The sequence below is a fragment of the Nannospalax galili genome, unplaced genomic scaffold, assembly GCF_000622305.1.
Source record: "Nannospalax galili isolate Female #2095 unplaced genomic scaffold, S.galili_v1.0 scaffold110, whole genome shotgun sequence".
NCBI classification, from domain to species: Eukaryota; Metazoa; Chordata; class Mammalia; order Rodentia; family Spalacidae; genus Nannospalax; species Nannospalax galili.
The window spans coordinates 1,993,900-2,011,796 of record NW_008328707.1 but is presented as its reverse complement, the minus strand read 5'-3'; the positions used below and the strand labels follow the sequence as shown (position 1 = coordinate 2,011,796).

At 41.0% G+C, this 17,897-nt stretch overlaps 1 protein-coding gene across 2 annotated transcripts in view; it reads right to left on the bottom strand.

The window, feature by feature from the left end:
• Window positions 1-5,889: 5,889 nt before the first annotated feature.
• Window positions 5,890-17,897, bottom strand: part of Hmga2 (high mobility group AT-hook 2) — a 133,021-nt gene continuing 121,013 nt past the window's right edge. For both annotated transcript variants that reach the window (XM_029561557.1, XM_029561555.1), the window contains one exon: window positions 5,890-6,048. In XM_029561557.1, coding sequence (XP_029417417.1) covers window positions 6,001-6,048 — 48 coding nt within the window. In that variant the 3' untranslated portion in view covers window positions 5,890-6,000. The remainder of the gene's footprint in view (window positions 6,049-17,897) is intronic.

Here is a 17,897-nt window from a genome sequence, read left to right as displayed (position 1 = left end):
TAGGAGGAAGGGACCACTTAGAACGCTGGCATTGCAACATGGTGATGCCTTCAAGCCAAGTCAAAGTCAGGAGGCTGAAATACTCAAGGTTGAGGAAGGCTTAGACTAGATGGCAGAGAGCAAGTCTCCTCAGCACCAGGGGCCTCAATAGCCGAAGCAATTTGTGTTTTGCTGATTCCTCAGGAGTGACTCCTTAGAGTAGTCAAATTCAATGCTCAAACAGGGCAAACTACATGGGGAAAATGAGTGTGCACGAATAATGGTTTCCATCCTTGGAATGTGCAACACAAATGGTATTTGAAATCCTAATACTTCTCTGACGATGATCTCTGAATGTCTCCATGTGCCAAAGGTCAAATAATGACAAACAGTAGGGGGAAAAGTTAGTTTTAAGTTTCGTTTGGAGCAAGAAGGACGGTACCCAATGATAGAAATACTATATAGTGCCTTTATGCCAAGTACTCTTAAGTATTTCACATGCATTGACTCATTTAATCTTCAAAACATTTTAAGTAGATTCTATTAATTCTACTTAAAAATGAAAAAAAAAAAAAAAGAAAAAAACACCCCACAGTGATATAATATACCAAGGTTCCTGGCTAGTTGCTGACAGTTGTTATGATCCAAACCAAGCACTGGATGGCCACAGTCCACACTCTTAGCATTTTGCATCATATGATCCAATGGGGTGATTTGACCAGTATCCTTAGGCATCACATTTGAAAGGGATTTGAATAACTTAAAATTTCAATGTTACCTTTGTCCTTGTTCAGACTATAGGTTGGAGAGCTGATGCTTAATGACAAGTCACCATTAGGTTCCTCCAAGACCCGACCAACCAGCTCAGCAGAACAGGGACACAGCCTGGCTGGCCAGGAGCTGAAAGCTTAGGAAAAGGCACAGCAGTGTGGGAAAGGGCTCCTGTTTCCTCCCTCCTTCCTGGGTTCTTGGGGACAGGGGGCCATGACTAGATCTCCATTTGCCCTTCTCCTCCCATGACAGGTTTCTTCCAAGGTAGCTGCCCCCCATGATCGAGGGTTTGGAAGTCCAATATTATGGAAGGTGGTTATTTCATGTTTCTTAAAAGTATGTTTAATCTGAGACAAAGGCAGCCACAAGATAGGCAAAATCTTGGAGTGAGAAACTAGGTGATCAGGTGGGAGGAGAAAGGGATTGGCCCATAGGTCCCATAGGCTCTACCCCAGGCTTGGTTAAGTACAGAGGAAGGATCTGGGTCCCTGGAAAGCTGGTTTTAAGCAAGTCAAAGGCTTAGCTGTTATGAATGGGGTGGAGGCACATCATCACAATGTTGTCAGGCTCAAGGGCAGACAAGAAGGCAACTATTGTAAACTGGAACAGAGTGGTGTACTGCTCACTGAAATGAGACCATTTTCCCATTGACCACAGCTCAGTATTGGGGTAAGAGCAGAATGGAGGTGTAACTGACTTAGAATGCGGAGGGTCATATCCACAGCTGGGACCCACCCAATTCAGGAAGAGCAGTTGCAGTTTACAGACAACTAAGCTCAGACAGGAGGTGGAAACTCTCTGCTGTTGCCTTTGACTTTGGCCATATGCATCTGCATAACATTTCAGAGCGATTTTGAATCTTTTCAGCTTCTATCCCTCTTTGAATCCAGACTTCCTAGATCTGAAGTGTAACTGCTCAAGGTTAATCTTACTTCATCTCACTCAGTAAGAAGTCATGCCATGTAAATTGACCTTGAGAAGCAGCACATCCATTGCCCTATTCTCTATCTTGAGCTTGTATATATATATATATATGTATATATATATATATTCCTGATAGGAGATTTGTGAGAGTGGGCATATCCTTCTTAGAAAAAAATTTCCCCTTCTAAAGAGCTAAAAGAAGAAACTTCTAATAACTACAGTCTTAGCACCAATCAAAGGTGTTAGTGTTTGAAAAAAATCCTGGACTTATTCATAAGCAGCAATGGAAGTGTAGAGATGACTTTGAACACGGAGTAATTCTGATTTTGTTAATCTAATAATGGTTTTGATAGAATCACAAAGTTCCTATTTTGGAGAAACTTCGTGGCTTTTAGTTTTTTATTTCTTTTTAAAAATTTTACAATATATTTATTTTTATTTTATGTGTATGAGTATACTGCTTACATGTAGGTAAGTACACCTGTGTCCTGCAGTGCCTGAGTAGGTCAGAAGAGAGTGTCGGATCCCCTGGAACTGGAGTTATAGATGATCATCAGTCACCATGTGGGTGTTGGGAATTGAACCTGGGTCCTCTGCAAGAGCAGTCAGTGCTCTTAACTATTGAACCATTTCTCCAGCTCCCTTATTTTTTATTTCTGTCACCAAACCTCTGTGTTTCTCTGAAGATTGCTTCAAAGATAACTGGCATCAGTTTTTCTTTTTGGTGTGTGTGTGTGTGTGTGTGTGTGTGTGTATTGTTTGTGTGGTGTTATGTGTGTGATGTGTGCACATTTGTGAAAGTGTGTGTGTACATGTGGATGCATATGGAGACCCAAGGTGGACATCGAGTGGCTTTTCTCTATCACCCTCTTTCTTATTTTTTGAGACAAAGTCTCTTAGCCTGAAGCTCATCATTTGGCTAGGCTGGCTGGCCAATGGCCTTCAGTGATTGGCTTGTTTCTGTCTGTCCTGCTCCAGCTGGGGTTGTGGGCACACACCACTATGTCCAGCTTTTTACATGGGTTCTAGGAATCCAAACTCAGGTCCTCATGGTTGTATGGCAGGCTCTTTCCAGTCGGATCCATCTTGTCAGCCATACACTGTCAGTTTCTTTGAATACCAGCTTCGTGGGCACATGTCCTAACACTGTGTGGTTTTAACCTACAGCCTATTTGTCCTTTAATTTCTGCTAAGCTGGTTTCCACAGAATTCAATGTCTGACCATTTAGGGTAAGCTCAGGCAGGGGGGTGGGGTAAGGGAATGTTACAGAAAACACATTTCATGTCAACATGTGCCCAGTAGCCGCAGGACATGCAGAGGTACATCGAAATGACAGGGGACATCTCCCATCTTGACCTGCTTTGACCAAACTTTATTAGTTACTTAATGGAACTGTGACAAAGAATAGGGACAAAACACATGGGGCTCACAGAGGCTGTTATGTTTATTGTGCAGAACAGACAGTGATAATCCACTAGAGAAATATTTTCAACAAGCAAGCAATTCGAAGTACAATCATAGACAGCAATTCTACATGAAGAACAAAGAATAAAGTTAGAAGACGCTCAGAGGAACAAGGAGAAAGCAAACTGCAGTTAAACGTCTTGATACTTTTCCCCTGCAAACATACCTAACTTGCAGAAATGGTAGAAAAGTTAAATGTCCAGTCTTACTTAGCTGTGACCAACAACAGGAAGAACAGTCCTATAAAATTTATCTCCCACAAAAATAAACTATATATATAAAAATTTTATGATGTTCTCACTGTTCCATTGGCCACAAGCCTTTTTTTTCTTTTTTCAGTATGAAAAATGAGGTACGCTGGGACTTAGAGGTAGTAGTGTGTTTTGATTGTACAATGTACAGGAAATAAAAGAGCAACTTCATCAGAGATGGAAATTGCTCGGTGCTCCGAGTCTGGCCAACATGAGAAACCGCTTCAGTTTTATGAGCTGGTCAATGAGGTTTCTAAAAGGCCCATCCGAAGACATGGAATGGGACTTTGATTTTTATGAGCCACTGTTTATTTGCTTATTTAATGCACAGTTAACAGTCATGTTGAGTTTTAATTCTCTCCATAGCTCCTTTGGTGACTCACAATAGTGAGCAATCTGCCAGTCTCTGAGAGGTATGTGGCCTCTGAAATGACCTCCCTGAAGCGGCTGGAAGAGAGATGGTTTTGAGTTTCATTTGGCTTCAGTATTAAAAGTCATACTGACACAAGCCGTCACGAGAAACTACCTCCTGGCCCAGTGGATAACACCGTGGTAAAAAGTCAGCACACTCACTAGGAGAGAAAGGCATTAAAATCTCTACACAAGAAGTGTTCAAAATAAATCTGCTTGAGACATATTACAAAAATCACATTTGTGTAAAACACATGAAAATATCTGTCAAGCATATTCTTATAGGCAACTAATCTTAAAAACCTATTTTTTTTTGATTGCATTAGGCAAAAGCTGAGCTGGTGGCAGCTCACCTACAAAGCTTCAAGTTTCTTTGAAGGTTGGCTTGATTTAGTCATTTATTTTTGCAAAAGTCTGTAAAAATGTAGTCTTTTCTATCAAATGTCTTTTACAAAAATAGTTTTGATGAGGGTAGCTGCAGTTTGAACTTGTTCAAACAGTGGAGGAAGAGGACAGAAGACTGCTACCAGCTACAAGTTTATTCCTTTTGAAGTCTGGAGGTAGGTCCTTGCAAATCAATTAGTCTTTTTCTTTAAACAATTTGTTTGAGGTACAGACTTGGAGGCTAATATTTAAACACTATAGACAAATTGCTTGTGTGTGTATGTGTGCGTGTGTGTGTGTGTGTGTGTGTGTATGTCTTTGTGATGAAATGTAGTGTTACTAAGGAAAATTATCCTTAAGAATCTAGGAGCGAATGATTCAAAAAATATTTCAAGTTAATATAGCAATCTAGCAGAAAAGCTGAAAGAAGCAATTGTAAAGTTTTGATTAAAAATATCATAGGAACAAGCATAGCCATGCTGAGACAGAGTAAGGAGAATGCTTCTCTGAGAACTGGGAACGATGGGGTTACCTGCCCACTGAGTGTTTTTTCTCTTGCAGTGCTTGTGTCTAGCAGCATGTCACAAGTACGAGACTGTCAATTCATTGTAGCATTCAGAGGTAGTTTTGAGTAGTGGGGGTTATTGCATCTCTGGCTAAAAGTGCAGTTTGAATGCAGAGATGGTGAACGGAACCAAGATAAAGCACCTTGGCCAACCATCTTATGTCAAGACAAACCGTATTACCTGAAGTAATACACAGGCTTCAACTGAGGTAAGTGGTATTTAGGTCTTTTATGAAAACAAATATACAACGGAGAGAGAAAACAGAAAGAGGAGAGGGGGAGAAAGAGAGAGAAAGGGACTGCTTTTTTTGTTTTTAAAAAATATTGTCCTTTATATAGCAAAAGAAATTTATATTTCGCTCCTCCCACCTCATCATTTGAGTGAGTTTATCAGGCTTTGTGCCTTTCCACTAAATTACAAGGATAATTTTACTTGTCCAGTTTCCTTCGATGCTTTGAGGCTGACAAGTGTTATTTATTGCTAAGTGGCATTTGGATGTGTAGATTTCCTGAACATAAAGTGTTGTCCTGAAAATGAGGACTTATAAGTTGATTACTCATGCCGATATGTGTGAGATCCATAAACATAGGAGTCAACATTTATTTGCTTAACTTCCCTTTTCGAAAAATGAACATAACCTATTCTGGTTTGCTGAATAAAGAGTACATCAGCATTTCGTCTCATTTAGAAATAAAAAGTAAAAAAAACAGAATCAAGTGTCTACAAGATTATACGCAAAAGAGAGTAGCGTCTAGCCCTTATCTTTGGTGTCCTAAACAGAGGGTTCACTATGTGGCAGGTGGGGTGGGATCTGAGGTGTGTAAACGTCACACACAGCGCTATTCCTATATGAATGCCCTGCGTCACCAGGGTGACACGTTTCTGGTTTGCATGCAGTGACTGATAAAGCCCGATGCAGAGTTTTTCTCAACCACCCACCCTTACTTATCAGATCCACAAACTATTAGTAGGTTAAGAAAAAAAAAAAAAAGAAAATAGTTATTAAAAGTTGCATTGTTAAACTGTGTCCCCTGTGTTTACAGCAGTTTCTCACTAAACCTGGGACTGTGAAGGGATTACAAAGAAAGTGATTAATATAGTCCTTTTCAAGGTTATGTGATTTCTCCTTTGCCCCCGCCCCGCGGAAAGTGGAAAGACCGTGGCAGTAGAGAATAAGTGGTCACTGCAGTGTCTTCTCCCTTCGAAAGATCCAACTGCTGCTGAGGTAGAAATCGAATGTCGGTGCCCCCTAATCCTCCTCGGCGGACTCTTGCGAGGATGTCTCTTCAGTCTCCTCCTGCAATACACACGGGCATGTGAGTTAGGCCGCACTGGGTGGGGACCACTTCTTGTGTTCCTGGTTCTTGCAACCAGGCAGAGCTGACCGAGTCCACCAGACATAAGAATGCCCATGACTCCTCCCTCCCGCCATACACAGGGCTTCTGACCGGTCATTGAGGAATCAAGGGGTTGTTTTTTTTCCAGAGCTGCCATTGCCATTAGGCACTGTTGACTTAAGGTTTGACATCATGGTCTGGTCAGCAAATTCAATTGTTTGCAGTGGGAGACTGCAAACTCCCACTTGCTTGATGCTTACTCACCAAGAAAGAAATGGATTGATATTTCCTGACAGCATGCCAGTCATCAGTTTTAAAAACCAGCTTACCAGTCTAAAAGAATGGCAAGGAAATCCTTTTTTAAGGCATATAAACCCATCCTCCAGACACCTGTAATCAGAGCTGATACTTTTTCAGTGCTTACTAGATGCCTTTTAAATCAATGCCTGTTTTGTAGATGAGAAGAAAGCCCAGAGCATAGACATGCAGTATACCCTTGGCTGCAGGACAAACAGGGCCATGTTTGGGTCAAATTGGACAGGTATCAGGACCCCTGTGTGGCCACCAGGCCTCTGTACAGAAGTGAGGTGTACCAGTGGACTCAGAAAGACCCCCCAAAAGTGGACTGCTTTCCAGAGCTATTTTCTCATTCTTGCATTTATTAAAACACATCTTGAGACAACAACCAGTTTGGCATAATTGCTCAATCTCAATTCCAAATTCATGCACATCAGCCAAACCTTTAATGGTGGGCCAGCCAAAGAGAGAAAATCTAATATATATATATATATATACATATAATGAAGGGCCTCCTCTCCACATAAATCCACCTCCTTTTTTCTAATTCTGTTTGGCTCTGGAATTTGTTGAGGTTTCTGCAAGCCGGCATAAGCTACAAAGATCTTTTTTACTTTTGCTTATTTAACAAATGTGCAGCACCTTTCAGGACATGGGTGGTAAGGTGGAGACAATAAACATTTCTGATAAAAGTGTTATTAGTGAAAGAATAATTTTTATCCGATATTGCACGCTGTCTCCAAAGATGGCAAGTGAAAAGAGATCTGGGGGAAGAGGTGAGCATTTATTCCTGTAGCCAACGGAGCCCCTTTAAAATTGGGCAGCTTAAAACAGCTTGTAACAACCTTCATACTTTAATAGGTTTGATTTTCCACATGGCTTCATTTTGTCTGGGTGGCTAACTGACACAATTTATACCTCTCTTCCTTTCCCAAGTCTCTACAGTACACCATTCAGTCAGTAAAGCGTGCCTTAGAGCTTGTCTGCATTATATGACCAAACTTCCATTCATTAGTGTCTGAAACACTTCAGCTGTGAAGGGACTCTTAAATGCTACCATGTGTGACACTTCTTCGTAAAAGCAAAGGGGAGGGGAGAAGCCCCCAGTATCGGGTGCCCAGGCCCTCCCATGAATGTTCACACACACACACACACACACACACACACACACCCTGGCAGTGTGAGAACTCTAGCATCTCTGGGAACTGTCTGACTCCTGGTTCCCGGCCCCCCAGAGTTGCTGCGTTGTTGGCAGTGTGGATTCTTTCCACACACACACACACACACACACACACACACACACACACACACACACACACACACACGGCAGCATAGCCTCCATCCTGGGCAATTACTGCCCACTGCAAGCCTTTTGTTAAAGGTTTCAAACATTCTCTTTTCCCCCAAAGACTGAAGGAGCTGTAAATCTTGGAAATAAACACACATACAAATGAATGGATTACAGCTTAAAAAATAGAACCAAGGCAGCATCAAGTCACAGGCATTCACACTGATTTTGTTTAGTCTGCTTTTGGTTTTGTAGGAAATGAGGAACGCATGAAGCCACCTCTCTTCTCCTCCCAGCCCCCCAAATGCGGGCTTCACATATTTAAGCAGCAGGTTTACACCTCTTGACGAGACAACAGGCCATGACCCCAAGATTCTCTGTGAGTCCTGTTCAGAAAGGAGGATGAAGCAAGATCAAAGCTACGACAGACAAAAGAGAGACAAGCTGAGGACCTGCTGCCCCTAACTCTGTCTTTCCATTTAATATTTAAATTCTAGAAAGTCACTAAACTGTTTGGCAGATACCCTCTGGGTCCACTCCCGAAGGACTCACTTCTCATTATGGCATGAGGTGTGGACTTTAGGTTACTGGTCTGGAATAGACCACTGCACAGTAGCTGGTGGGCAGGGTTTATTCCATCTCACAGTGAACAAAATGAACAGAATGCAGTCAAGCTAGACACCCCCTGGGCTGAGCTATGATTATTCCATCTCTAACAGCTTGAGATTCTTCTATCTGGAAACAAAGTCCTTCAGATTCAGGAAGGAAATGGAAGTTTGCAGGCCGTGAACTTACAGAGACCTTGCACTAGATGGAATGTGATTGGCTTTTCAAAACATTCCCAGGAGCTTTGCTTGATCTGTAAGTACAGATAATCAAACCCCTTAGACACAACTCAGCCCCAAATGACGGTCCCTTGTTTCTTTTACTTAACAGTTCTTAACATGGGGAGTCGTTTTATTTATATATCTTTCCTAGGACCTTGAAATTCTTCTACCGGTAACTATCAATTAGGACAGGGAACAGAATCAGGTCAGGGTGGGAAGTCTTCCTCTACTTGCTGTGTGGTGGCAATGTGGTTCTCAAATGCTCAGCATGATGGGTTTCTCAAAGATTTAGTTAGTGGAGTGCTTTCTTCTTGGCACAACCTCAGCTGGCTTCCCTCCAAAACAGGGCCTGGCTGCTAGGAGGGTGAGGCTGACAGGGCAGGTGGCACCTCCCAGCTCGCCTCTGAGAACCTCAGTTCTCATCTCTCCAGCAATCTGGCCTTTTGTTCTATGTGCGGCTGCCCTGCACAAAGGGTGTAAGCAACTAATGGAAGAAATTCCTTGTCTGGTATAAAGATGAGGTTGGAAACCCCATTCTCAGCCCGCCTAGGAAGCACAATCTCATTAGACTTCACTCAGGATACTTCTGTGATGCAAAGGACAGAAACTGGTACGCGGGATAAACAGCTGGCTCTGATGTCCTGCAAGGACTATTGAGTTTAATCCTTAGTAACTTAACAGAGGCAAAATGGACTGAGGACCACAGCTTGTTCCCCAAGATGCTTCTAAAGATGGCTTTGTGTTTGCAACACATTGCCCAAGGATCTTGAGCATGGCAGCTCCCCACAGCAGCCTTGCAGTAATAAGGACATGGAAACACCATGACCAAGAGTTGCCCACATCTCTTTAGAGGCTGGTTGATGGGGTAGGAAAGGAAACAGAGGCACTCAGGTCAAGAAGGCTTACCTGTTGGTGTGGGGCTTCAGGAATGTTGTGATAAAAGGACTTTTCAGAGTAGAAGAGCACAGTGACGTTTTTATGAGCACCAGCTACTAAAAGCTCTGAACACTGAACAGCCCCCAAGCTATTCACACAGCTACTTTACAAAGGCAACCAAGTTTGCACCGCACTGGGGTAAAACGTGTTTCTGGCAGAAAACTGATGCAAAGGAGAGAGGGAGTGGGTAGAACTAGAGAACTACATTTTCCTGAGAACTATCAGAAAATTGCACTCATTTTGCCTTAGTTTTTCTTTTGTTCATCTCTTTCATTGCTTTGGCTAAGCTTGAAAAAAAAAATTCCCCACTATAAGCCAGAAACAGCTTGCACATACTGCCATTCTTTTAAGTTGGTTCAATATGATACACATTGTTTTATCTTTGGGTACATTTCAAGTGATTAAAAAAGGGGAAAGAAGACAGCTGGACACCCAGAGTTAACTCTTGGTGCTTGATGGCATGGGCAAGGATGTGAACTGGAAGGAAGTTTAGTATTGAAGGTTGAGAGTGAAGCTCTGGGTTCAGTTTTCAGAGGCTGAGTGACAGCAGCTCTATAGAGAGGCCACTAAATCCTAAACAGAGCTGGGCAGTAAGAATGCCCTTCCTGTATACTTGGGGGCTGGGAGGGGACGAGTCATTGCAATGCCTCTGTGTGTGTGTGTGTGTGTGTGTGCGTGTGTGTGTATGTGTGTGGTGTAAGGAGGACAAAAATCTCAGAACCACATAAGCTCTAATAAGAATTTACATGCCTTTCTTAATTGCAAAGAATTCTGCAAGGTTTTCTTTTTTTTTTTTGAGACAGGATCTCTCTATAGCCCAGCTGGCCTGGAACTCATTATGTAGACCAGGCTGGCCTCCATCTCACAGAGATCTGCCTGCCTCTGCCTTCCGAGTGCTGGGATTAAAGGCATGCATCACCAAACCCTGTGTATTCTGTGAATTTTTAATCACATGATGCTGCAGGACAGACAACTATCTGTGTTTTAAGCTATCTCACCAACCAGCCTACAGAGGTCTGGAAGAGCAGCTCTAGTTGAATGACATTCTTTCTGCCTTTTTAACATGTTTAAGCCCTTCAGGTCTCAGAATGACACACTTAAAAAGAGTCTTTTTGAGTTCCTGAATATCTTGAACCTGTCTTGTCAGAACAGAAATAAGAAGCTCTCCTCGGCAGCAAAGACCAGGCACTGAACTTCGCAGCTCCATCTGAAGAAGCCAGGAGACAAGAAGAAGAGCAAAGACAAGTTTTGCCATTTTTTTTTCCTGTCAAATATTTTGACTCAAAATGAATTGGGACTGCTTCACTTCATGAAAAGTGATTATTTCCTCCAACTAGAAAACGTTTATAGCAGAGTAAAAAAGGGATGGTTAATGGAACATATGTAAACCATATAACCCGGGAAGTCCAAGGGATTCAGGTGGAAATGCTGGGAGGGAATGTTTTCGAAGGGGATATTTGGGAAACTGGACTATTTACAGCATTCGTCTGGATCTTTCTTATAGCTACATGCATGTGGCTATATAGGAATATGTGAATATATATAAATAATGTATATAGGAATATACAAAAAGGCAGACCATTTTGTGTTTGCTGCCATCGACTTGCTGAGGTGGCTTTTAAGGCCTTACATGGATGACCATGTTTCATGTAAAGAAGGCTGAAATTATATGTCACTGACTACAGATGCCAACTACAGAGCTAGGAGGCTGCATAACCAGTGTCTTATTCCCAGTGTGGGAGACCAGAAACAACAATGCCCATGTTAGGGACGGCATGTTTGTGTGACAAAAGTGGGACATCCAGATGGGTGAAAGCTCTACTGGGTTGCAGTCCTGATTAGTGACCTCACTCGCCAATTCTGTGTTTGTCCTTTATGTGATTCAGTAATAGAGTCTTGAGAAACCAATAATTGTTTACACAATTAAACAATTCTCCCACAAGGAAAAAAAAATGTCTTGGATTCCTACTCCACACTTCTTTGTGGCACTAGGCATTGAATTTAGGACCGTGTACTAATCACAAATTGCAGGAGCCATAATTTCTGAGGCTCATGGATTTGGTCAATTTTTCCATTCTTAAGGCAGGAGCCTTGCATTGAAAAAAATAACTAAAGATGTAGCGAAAGGATCCTTATGTGAAAAAGCACTTGGAAGAATTTCCAAAACCATTCAGGAATGTTGCTTTTAGGCAAAGTCAATTTAAAATATGGTCAGGGTGAAGTCAGCTTCCAGACTCGCTGCTGCACAGGCTAGGAGAAAACTTTCCCCTTCATTTTCTGTGTATAAAGTTTTGCTTGGTTGTTAATCTTTGTTGTTAAGCAACAGAACATTTCTGGATTTTAATCACAATTGTACCAATATGATCCCAAGTTTATTTTTTCATTTTCCATTTTTATTTGTATGTGGTGTGCAATATGTGTGTATGTGTGTGTACATGTGGGCACATGTGTATGGGGGTGTGCATGCATGTGGGGGACACGGGTAGATGCCTCTCTGTATGGCTAGTCTTGCCAACCAGTTTACATTAGGAATCCCCCACCTCTGCTGGAATTATAGGCAGACCACTAGCACTTATGTGAGTTCTTGGGATCTAAACGCTGGTCCTTGTGCTTATGAAGCAAGTGTTTTAACCCCTGAGCCCTCTCCCTGGCCCTATCTGTGTTTTGACGTGTGAATATGACTGCAAATATCAACAGTCATAGTGTGTAGACAAGTACTTAGTTATCAGACAGTTGAGGTTCCGCAAGCCTTTCCTGATAGACCATTGATTCAATCATGAAGGACTTTTTCAGAAAGAGAAGATTTGAAGGTCAATACTATTTGTCCTATATTAATTTGGATTAGCAAGTGTGGATAATAAGAAACTTTAGGCACGTAACAAATAATTGGATTTGATCCAGCTTACATCAAAGTGCAGAGGAAAGATGTAGACAATGTGAACAGGAAAGGCAGACATGTGTTGCTTTCATGGGTAGTCTAACTCACACACTCTACATAGGTGAAAAAAATACTATAGCCAATGTGTCAAGTTCAGAAACAGTGCATTTGACTTTTGGAGTTTTATAGATTGCTCCAAACTGAGTGATGCTTTTTCACTTCTGCCAGGAGTTACATCATCCCTGCAAAGAAACAGTGACTTCCCCTTGCCAAATGCTCCTTTGGTATAGCTGTTAGCAGAGCTGATTACTCCATCTGTTTACAATGAATGATCATTCTGCTGTGCTTCCTTCCTCCACCCTCTGATTTCTCTGTTGCTATGCCTCAGAGCTGCTTCATGAAGGGCTGAATGCTAGTTTCAACTTTGTTCTCTCCTTGTCCCTTGACCTTTGCAATGTCAGGTATCAGAGGTTAAATAAAAAAGCATTTCCTATACAAGGACTCATCGCTGCTCAGGGAAGCCTCTGATAGGCCCCTTCTTGTCTTGTCACTTGGTACCAAACATTTATTGGCTCGCAAAACGCTTTACCAGCTTGAGAGACCATAAGTAGGAAAATAAATCAATCAGTATTGTTTATGACTTAGGTGGTACAAATCATATGCTCCTTGAGTGGGGCAGACCAGTGACTGCAAGTCCGATTTATTATGAAAAACTTACTGCATTGGCCAAGGTGCCATGTAAAAGATGAGCTTAGAGCGAGAATGCACTCTCCTCTCTCTCCGTCCTCCTTCTTCGTGTGTCTAAACTAAAATCCCCAGTAAAAATGCCTTCTTTGAGAAGGCTGTAATTCATCAACTTGCTTGTCCCCAAATGAAATCTCTCATTTTGCTCCAATGTTTAGGTTGTCTGAAATATAAACATCCTTAAAACTGATCTTAAAGTTTCTATGAAAACATTCACCACTTTTTTTTTTTAAGGGGGTAAGTGTCCCATGATAACTGAGGCTTACTGAACCTTTTTTTGCCCTGATGCATACCTCACACAGAAGGCGGTCCTTTGCAGGTAAGTAACCTATTTTGAAGTGGAAAGCTTTGTTTCCTGTCTTTTAGTAACTGAAAACTTTCCAGTTCTCTCAATGGGAAACTGAAAAGAGCAGGTTTATACCTGTTCTAGTTAGGAGGGAAAGAGCTTACCAAAGGCCAGTGTAGACTAAAGTGACAATGCTGTAAGGAGTTTTTAAAACTTATTTTTCCTTTGGTGAGCAAGCATGCCTGAATTATATACAAAGAGCCACTTCTGACCTAAATTTAAAGCCTTAAAATGGGAATGCCAAGAAATAATAAAACATGAATGAGCTAGCAAAACCTTTATAGAAGGTAAAGTTAGAGATATAAACTTGAGAAGCAAAGCTCCCTTAATCAAAAATAACTTGATACACTTATGGCTTTTCTTTATTAAAACATTAAGAAAGAAAAATTGGTTACCATTTCCTTCTAAAACTAACTTTAGGGACTGGAAAGATGGCTCTGCAGTTAAGAGCACTGGCTGCTCTTGCAAATGAACCTGGGTTTGTCTCCCAGCACCCACGTGGTGGATCACAACTGTCTGTAACTTCAGCTCCAGGGGATCCGATACTCTCTTCTGGTCTCCATGGGCATTGTGCAACATGGGAGCACTTACATACATGCAGGCAAAACACTCATACACATTAAAAAAAAAAAAAAAACCCACCCTGACTTTAGAATCCACATGGCCAAGAATTTAACTACTTTGCTGAAGGACTAGCTAGTTTCTAATGATTTTTCCCCCTCTAGACCCTAAGGAATGATTTCTGGTCCATTAGGATTATGGGAAAAATTTGAGGTTTGCCATTCCTGGCACATGGTGCATTTCCCAAACCCCTCTATGGTAGAGCTTGCCTTAAACTTTAATAAACGTGTGTGCTTACAAATATAAACATAGATGCAGACGCTGAGACTTGGCATCACTCTGAATTTGTCTCCTCAGAATGACGTTTGATACTTTTTAAATCCCAGAACCTCTGTAATTCAATATACGAGTGACTTTACATACAAGGAAGGTGATATCAGGCTTTTATTCCAAGGATAGGACTTAACAATTGCTATATAGTTCCCCCTAGTTAAAAAATGTTATTTTGAAAATAAAAACATGTGATGAAACACACAAGGTAAAAAAAGGAGTAGATCTAACTTAATTTAAACTCTAATAATTTTGAGACTATAAATCTCAGAAGCTAAAAACCTTAGCAGAAAAAAAAAGAAAGAAAAGGAAAAAAAATCAGAACATAGTACCCATCCTGCCCCTCAGGTATTTCTATTACTGTGAATTTCTCATAGTGTTCTTGAGGATTAGGGACAATCACTGGGCCATTTTCCTAGATAGATAAGCCAGACAAAGGGACGGCCAGACAAAACACCCATGTTTCCTTGCACGTGGCAGAACTCTTTGCTTTACATGTAACATGTTTAACTGTGTTAAAATTGTCACCACCTCAAAACAGGATTGGACTGTAACCCCTCAAAATGCTTTGATGAAGAAAGGATACTAGTTTGAGTTAATGCAGACTACCACAAGGACGAGTCATCTGGGAGGGTACTTTGAAAGGAACAGATGGTGAAGGAAGAGATTCTTCTGCTCTGTAAAATTTACATTATCCTCCACAAGCTTCCATGTTGTCCTCATGTTTATATAATTCATCACAGTGTCTTGAGACAATATAAATTAGGTAGGCCAATGAGATCGTGTTCTGTTTTTATAATTCTAAGTCTGAGCTCCTCTCCTTTAAAGGGAAAATTTAGAACAGGGTTGGTAAAACAGCCAGAGCGATCAGCGATGATCAACTTAGCTCACTTGTGGCTTCTTTCAGACTCCTGATTCTCTTGGGTGGAAAAGTGTGTTTTAAAGCCCAGTCACTTGAAGACACATTATTTGTTCCTGCCTGCCTGTCTTTATACTTGCCATTCATTTCAACTATCTTCTTTTATGTCTCCATTTTCACTTTTACAACTAAGCAGCAACAACAGAATCAGATAAAACAAAGTTCAGCTCTTTGGGAATTCTTCCCCTCACTAGCCCATGACATTCTATTCCTTCATCTGTGTCCTCTATGGGTCACCTATTCATTGGCATTTGGTGACCACTTGCTCATTAAGCAAATATTCTAACATCTTGCCATGATTTTTTCCCTCACTATGTTCATCCTTGACTGTCCATTGGGATCACGTGTTGAGTTCATAGAAAATACAGATGTAAATATCACCAAACCAAGTAAGCAAAATTGATGAGAGGTGAGGCCAGTGGTTGTAGGGAAATCGTTAGCAACCTGCTCTCCAGGAAAAAAAAAATGGCCTAGTTAGGTAGCATATACCAATTTCCACAGTGCAAATACTCTCACACCATAGATATCAAGTGGTCTGCTTGATACTGAGCATGGATTTGAGAAAGATGCGCACGATTGGCTTACAGGGTTCAGGTATTTTTTGTATGTGCGTGATTAATCTCTAGGTGATCCTAATATGCAGTTGTGGTAAAAACTGAATTACGCAATCATCTGATGCATGACTTTTGTCCATGGCATCCTTCCTACAACACCAAGATCAGAATTGAAATCAATGTTAACAAACCACAAAAGTTTATTAATCTATAATTCACAGTTCATGATGCAGTGCTAAGCACCGCAGCATCCTTTGACTCAAGTGTGCAGAATTGTCTATTCACGTCTCTTGATTTTCTTACTGATGAGGGATGAAAGGTTGATTATATTTGGGATCTTACCTTTGAAATATCAAGTGTCTATTTATATTTTGTTTAGTTAAATATGGCTCACAAACACTGCACATGCCATGCTTGGTTTTAGGTATGGGAACAGCAAAGAGAATTATTATTTTTTCTTGTAGCTTTGCATTTGTCACACTGAAAACACATGCAATTATTTGAATTCACTTCCCCTGTATCCCTATGTATTTGAAAGCTTTAATTTTATTCCAAGGAACATTTTTAAAGTATGACTGGGTGAAGGGGCTTTTCTAGGCAAAGCCGAATTGTTTTAAGAGAACAGGATGCTAGGTACATTTTTAAAGCACTCTAGGGAAAACACGTCTATGTATATTTTAATTATATGAAAGACGTCTACAAGGAACTTCATAAGTCATGACACTTTAATAACTTACACTAACAGGTTCTACCTGGATGGTCTCCATGATTGTGTAAATCAAAATGGGAAGAAAACAGCAGGATCTTTTTCTCTCTCTTTCCCTCCCTTTTCCCCCACTCCCTTCCTCCCTCTCTCCCTCCCTCCCTCCCTCCCTGCTGAGAACTGAACATAGGGCGGACCAATGCCTGTTAGGTAAGCCTCTACCACTGAGCTGCATTTCCAGCCAGGGCATTCTTGCAGTTGAATTGTTCACATTCTTAGAATTCATATTTAATTTATACTTTAGTTATGTTTTCAATATATATATATTTCCTCAATAATATGAACTTTATGCTTCATTGCATACACTGTAGCACAGACAAGAAACTCCAGGCATGTGGAACAAAAGAAGTAAAAGTAATTTTACTGTTGCAGAGTTAAGGTTTTTAGGTAAGACCTGGGAGTATATGAAAAGTTAATCAAATTAATTTTCTAGTTTCTCATCCTCATTGAGGATGTTTCATGTTCATCATATTGTATAGAACAATTCAGTGATAGCTATGTTTTCAGGCATGAATTAAGAAGTAAGTTACAGAACTTGGGGAAATAGCTCAGTACTAGGTGCATGCTAGGATGCAAGAGGCCCAGCGATCAATTCTCAGTACAGTTCACACACACACACACACACACACACACACACACACACACACACACGTGACTTAGAACCAGACAGTCCCATATTAAGTCAAAGGTCAAATGAATTTAATCAGTCAGGAGGAAGAGAAAAAATGTAATGTTTAAGAATTGGTAAAGCTATTGTTCTACAATGATGGATAAATTTGTTTTCTCCCCCTATCTAGAAGCCTTTGAGAAGGAACTGACCCTGATTCTAACCACTCCAACAGCTATCAAAATACCTGAAAGCAAATCCTGAATCCATCACTCTAGAGTCCAGCCTTGGAAGACAAAAGAAAAATGAGGAAGAACCCAGTAGAGGGATGCTTTTGGAACACCTTGTAAAGAAACTCCAGTGGACTCTCATATGAACATTTGAAAATTGCCCTGTTCTGACTTTTTTCTAGTTCCCTGTCTAGAACTTGTAATGCTAATTACTCTTGCTGTTACTTTTCCTTCACATCTCCCATTCATGATTCAAAAAAGATGGGCTTAGAGACAAAAATTATGCAATTTGGGGTCTTTTAGATCGACCCACTGAAGGGGTACTCCAATTGCGTCACCCTGCATCTCTGTTCAGCATGGAAGAAGCCAGAGCAGTCCGCGTCCCTATTCCCTATTGGCAGTTTGGGTAACCCCTTCAGAGGATGGCATGATAAGAATAGGAGGTAGGAATTGGCTAGGCAATTAGGGTAAAAAGACCCCAAAGAAATGTAGCCAATTTCTTGGCTAAAAGTCAAAATGTCCTTTCCTC